Source organism: Phaseolus vulgaris, chromosome 4 (assembly GCF_051622355.1).
Source record: "Phaseolus vulgaris cultivar YP4 chromosome 4, ASM5162235v1, whole genome shotgun sequence".
Lineage (NCBI taxonomy): Eukaryota > Viridiplantae > Streptophyta > Magnoliopsida > Fabales > Fabaceae > Phaseolus > Phaseolus vulgaris.
In genome coordinates this window covers 11,254,510-11,259,688 of record NC_143501.1, presented here as the reverse complement: position 1 = coordinate 11,259,688, position 5,179 = coordinate 11,254,510, and the positions used below count along the sequence as shown (strand labels likewise).

Below are 5,179 nucleotides of genomic sequence, written 5' to 3'. Positions count from 1 at the left end.
TTTTTTTAAGTAATAAATGATTTGAGTGAACTTGTTTGAGCTATATTTCCACTACACATAACACGAGAATAACCTCTTTTTAGATTTCTTTGTAAAAAGTACTGTAGAATGTAGACTTTAGGTATTAGATAATGCAATGTTTTTTAAAAGAAAGGATTTTCACTAAAAAAATTCTAAATGGTTAAGGGTAGACGGTAAAAGCAAAATGTGATACCTATTTATAGATAAAAGTATGATTTATTTTCTTTTTTAACTGATTTTTTCTTCGTCAAAAGCGGAAAGTTTAGAACAACACTAGAAACATATTATGAAACTTTCACTTGAAAAGGAAAACCAGATAGACAAAGAGTATATTGTAGGATTATTCAAATAGTTTTGCTTTAGTTTTAATTATCATAAAGTGTATGTTAATTAAGAAAAATATCAGGGTAATGTTTAGAAAATAAAATTTACAAGTAAAATGTTTATCCTGAAAACATTAAAAATCTATTTCTTAGTAGCCAGTTGAGCCAAAAATATTTTCTTCTACACCTTGAGCTTAAATAGAAATATCCTACCTTTTAGCACTTCAAAGGAGAAAAAAGAGCATAGGTAATAATTACTTTGACAGCCAAGAATAAATACAATATTTCTTTTATCTCACAAATAATAGAAAAAACGAGAAGAAGAAAAAAAAGATTAAGATAAGAAAGGAAGTGTACAAGGTCGTTAGAAAATATAAGATTAGGAAAAATCTTAAAATACATATACGTTTCTTATCCTATTTTGTATTTTTTTTTAAATCTTTAAAAAACAAGATATTTCTTTCTTTTAATAATATTTTTTTTATGTGGTGGCAGATGATTGTTGCTACTTGAGGTATCAACCTAACTTGAGATGTCAAGTTTCGTAATAATGTCTAACATCAGAACTTTTATAAAAAAACCAAAATAATTTTCTTCAAAACTACGTCTCATTACAACTTTGAAATACCTTACTGATCCTTGATATTAAGATGCATGGATTGATTTGATTTTAAACATTGCTTCATCGTCGTAACCTCACACAAGCGATAAATGCCATCTTCCATAGAAGAAATGGTTGCTCAAGTTACCAATTGGAGCTTAAGTGACCAATGTTAGGAGTGAAATAAAGCATAATTCATAACTGAAGTGGCCAAATGGATACTCAATGAAAGAGTCAAAAATTAGTTCAAATATGACAACAAAATCTCCTTATTCAAAGCAAGGAATGGTAGTAAACAAAACTATAAATATTAGACTTATGAATGAAGATGGAGATATACCATTTTTAGTTTAATAAGTTTGTTCTCTTCTATGGTATCTATGTGCTTTAAGGAAACGGCAAGCAGGAGTTGAAAACTCTGTTGTTACTTTGATAATTTTTGTTTGTATATATAATACCTTGTCTCAATGCTTTGGAATCAAATTGATTATAAATTTATAAATAAATATAAAGTATTATTACTCTATATATTAAAATTTATATATAATAGCATCCATTTTGGGTGATTAAAGAAAATATTGATTTGTTCATTATGTTGACTGGTTATAAGATGATATTCAATGTTGGAATATTTGTTTTATTTGAGAAAGATTAGAATGAAAAGAAATTACAATAAAGTCGTAATTGGACTTTTGTTTTTCTTTTATGGGTCTTACATAAGATAAAACTAGTTGAATTGATAAATTCAAATTCTCAACTCCTACTAATGCTGCAAATATTCTTTCCCTCATGAATGATTCAAATTGAGGGCAATCATTAATTGCTAGACACATGAGATGATTATTATGAGCTTGCTATTCTTCTTAGATTTTGGCACCATCAATCTCCATTAAGGAAATCGTAATAGGCCATGGGAATATTCACAAGTGGACATGACCAAATTCTCAAAATTTCAGTGACAAGGTGTCCAAGTTGTTTTCGCTAATGACGACCTTATCACAGTAATGAATCTTCAGTTCCTTTAAATGAAGAAGTTGATTTGGCAGACGTTTCACCTTGGGACATTGATAAAAAGAAAGATGTTGAAGACGTGGAAAAGGAGTTTTACATTCTCATTCTTTCCATTCCTTGATGTTGTTGAATTCCAATCTCTCCAAGGATGCAAATGAAGAGTTGTTCCTGGAAAATTCAGCATCAATGCTCACTATTCCATCAAGCCCTCTAACTTTGAAGGTCTTCAGTGATCACAAAAGTCCAAGGGAGGAAAACATAGAAAATATTTCCAGTCCTTCAACCGTAAGAATACTAGATTTGACAATGAATTATCAAATAGCCAACTTGGGAGTGTTTGGATATACCATTGTAGTTCTTAATTGACAGACACTCTGAGTGTTTGGAGGATTGTAGACTCTGAAGTACTTTCTTTTCTTTCCTTGGATCATCAGGATGTGATTCTTTTTCCATTTTAACTTTAGCTTCAATAGGAGTGTTTTATTTTTCAAATCCATGGCTAATGTTTCCAATGGATTCGTAATATTTTGCATCTCCTTAATTGATAGGTCTCCATAAATATTGAGTCGTCCTAGTAGTTGTTTAGTACTAATCTCACTATTTCTATAGACCAAAAACATATTCAATATTTGAAGATTCTTCAATTCTCCAAAAATGTATTGACATCTTCTTCACTTTTGTCTTTTTAAATTTCAGACAACGCAAATTGATGAGTTTATACAAATTTAAGGGCAACTCCTCCAACTTTGAACAATAGTTCAACTTCAGTATTAATAAGTTATAGAGTAAACATATCGAATCAGGTAGTTTTTGTAACATAGTATATGAAAGATCTAATGAATGGAGACGTTTAAGATCACATACGGAATCTGGGACCTCTCTAATCTTGGAACAACCATAGAAAGATAAGACGCGTAAAATCTTAATTTTGGAAAACAAATCATGTATCGAAATCTTGAAATGCCATTTAGATTTCCAATATTCTAAAATGGGAAGAAATGAACGACCAGTTTTAGCATCAGTTAAACTCCCAAAACCATCAAAATATTTGACATAACGAAATTCAAATGAAAAATGACGGGTTGTTTTCGGTATACACCAACCTTTATCAAATTTCAACCTGAACAGAAATTTGCAGAGACATATTTAGCCAAATCATTCAGAAGGTCATGCATGATGAAACGTCTCTCAATGCCTGATTGTTGAAAGAAAGACCTTGACAATAGATCATTGAAGTACTGTTCACCAACTTCTTTTGGATGTCTAATTTGTTAGAGGCACTATAAACAATTTTGGGTCATCCACAACAAAATTAACTTCTTCACAAACTCATAATTTTTGGGGAATAAGGCACAATAAGAAAAACACTTTTTAAGATGAGAAGGAAGGTAGCAATAGCTTAGAAATAGCGAAGGGATAATTTCAGTGGCTTCTTTTGGTAACTCCCATATGTCACTTTCCAATATGCTTTTCCAATCTGAAATGGACGACTTTGTGCGTAAAAGACATCCAATTGTTTTCAAAGCTAAAGGTAATCCCTTGCATTTCTCAACTATCCTTCTACCAATCTCCCTTAGCTCATCATTCAAGTCAAGATCGCCATCTTTTATTATTTTCAAAAACATTCCAGCATTCATCCTCTTCTAATTGTTTTAGGCGATGCACTTTAGATTTCATGTTAGAAGCAATGTTCTCACAACGAGTTGTGACAAGAATTCTACTTCCTGGAGCCCCATAGCTAAGAGGAGTTCGCACAACTTCCCATTCTTCTCATCTTTTGTTCCAAACATCATCCAAAAAAAGAAGAATTTTTTTTCCTAACAATTTTTCTTTTAGTTTTTTTTGAACCATTTCTAGATTCCCACTATCATCTCTTTTATCACCGATTGCTTCAAAAATTGTTTTTGTCATAGTACACATGTTGGACGAGTATGTTCTTGCCCAACCCACCCATTCCCACAATGAAAAATATTGATGGCTGGTTAGGATTGTTAGTTTCAGATGTGAGCCAACTAAATATCATCTCTTTGTCCACATCTCTGCCATAAATAACACTTCCAACTACCAACAAAGATGATGGCAATTTCTGCGGCACTTTACTACCTAATCCATCACCAGAATAAGTATATTCTTTCAAACCAAGAGCACCCTTTTGCTTTACAAGATATTCTAATTTTTCTAGGACTTCTTTCAACCCTGAGTCAATTTTCTTCTTAAAAGAACTGAAAGTAGCATTGAAGAAGTTTGATACCTTGTAAATGATGGCTTGAGGTTTGGATTCAGCTTCCACTTGGCATCTGGTGAGTTCATAGTATATTTCACCCAAAAAATCCTCTGCATCAAAGACAACCTCTTTGACAGCAAAAAGCCATGCTTTCACCTGCGGATCTGTGAACTGCTTTAGTTCTGAATCATCAGCGAGAGCATTGATGGAGTGCAGCACGATGTTCAAATTGCCCAGGAGCTTCTCATCAAGTTTTCTTCCAAGAAAGAAGTCTAGAAATTGAGGAGAAGCCATCCTCTCGAATGCAACCTGAAGAAAAGCCGAAAGAAGAGCACCACCAACAAGTTCTGCTGTCATGGTAGGAGTTGGAAAGGAAAGTGTGTGAGTTGAGATGGATTCAGTTGCAGGGATGATATAGTGAAGAAATGAGCAGTTCGATATTCAGTCAACGGTTGTGATGAATGAAAGTATGGGGAGAGGGTCGTGGGCCCCAGTGAAGCAATAATGGTTCAGGTTTCTGATAAGAAAAGAAAAGTGTTAACAGCTGTAATGACAATTAGGTCAAATAAAAATATTAAATAATCTTTTTTGATTAATTAACCAAGATTTGGTTTATCTTTATTTATCATTTTTTTTTCAATTTTGTTTAATGGTGATTTTTATCTCTTTATTTATAATTTATAATTTATATTTTATTATTTTTGAAAGGTCTCAAATTAGTTTCACTTTTATTTAAAAATATTCAGATTTTTTTTTTAAATATTGTTTCATTGACTAACTCGTGGGACTTAACACCGATTTGGTATTATTTTTCGAGGAAGATAGCAATTAGGTATTATATTTTATTTGGATGAGATTATGGGTCATTGTGGATTGGTGCACTTTGTTGGTTCTACATTTGTTTCATAAGGTTAGTGTAGTTTTGCAATTATTTGAATAATGTTGTGGTGTTTGTTTCAATGTGTAATAGCGTGATTAAAATACTATGCAAACAAGGTT

General features: G+C 31.9%; 1 protein-coding gene across 2 annotated transcripts; it reads right to left on the bottom strand.

Moving 5' to 3' along the window:
- Positions 1–1,555: 1,555 nt before the first annotated feature.
- On the bottom strand, positions 1,556–4,663 carry LOC137837219 (putative disease resistance RPP13-like protein 1). Of its 2 annotated transcripts, XM_068646154.2 has the most exons (2): positions 4,208–4,634; positions 1,556–2,124 (listed from the first exon to the last, which is right to left on the bottom strand). In XM_068646154.2, the coding sequence occupies exons 1-2, from the start codon at positions 4,535–4,537 to the stop codon at positions 2,050–2,052; spliced, it is 405 nt and encodes a 134-aa protein (XP_068502255.2). In that variant the 5' UTR covers positions 4,538–4,634; the 3' UTR covers positions 1,556–2,049. The 2 variants fall into 2 exon arrangements, with proteins under 2 accessions (XP_068502255.2, XP_090157919.1); XM_090301793.1 differs by having other exon boundaries at positions 1,556–4,663.
- Between the last annotated feature and the right edge of the window lie 516 nt (positions 4,664–5,179).

Bases quoted from the DNA above. Each gene is read 5' to 3' on its own strand.
- LOC137837219 (XM_090301793.1), bottom strand. From the start codon at position 4,537: ATGACAGCAGAACTTGTTGGTGGTGCTCTTCTTTCGGCTTTTCTTCAG.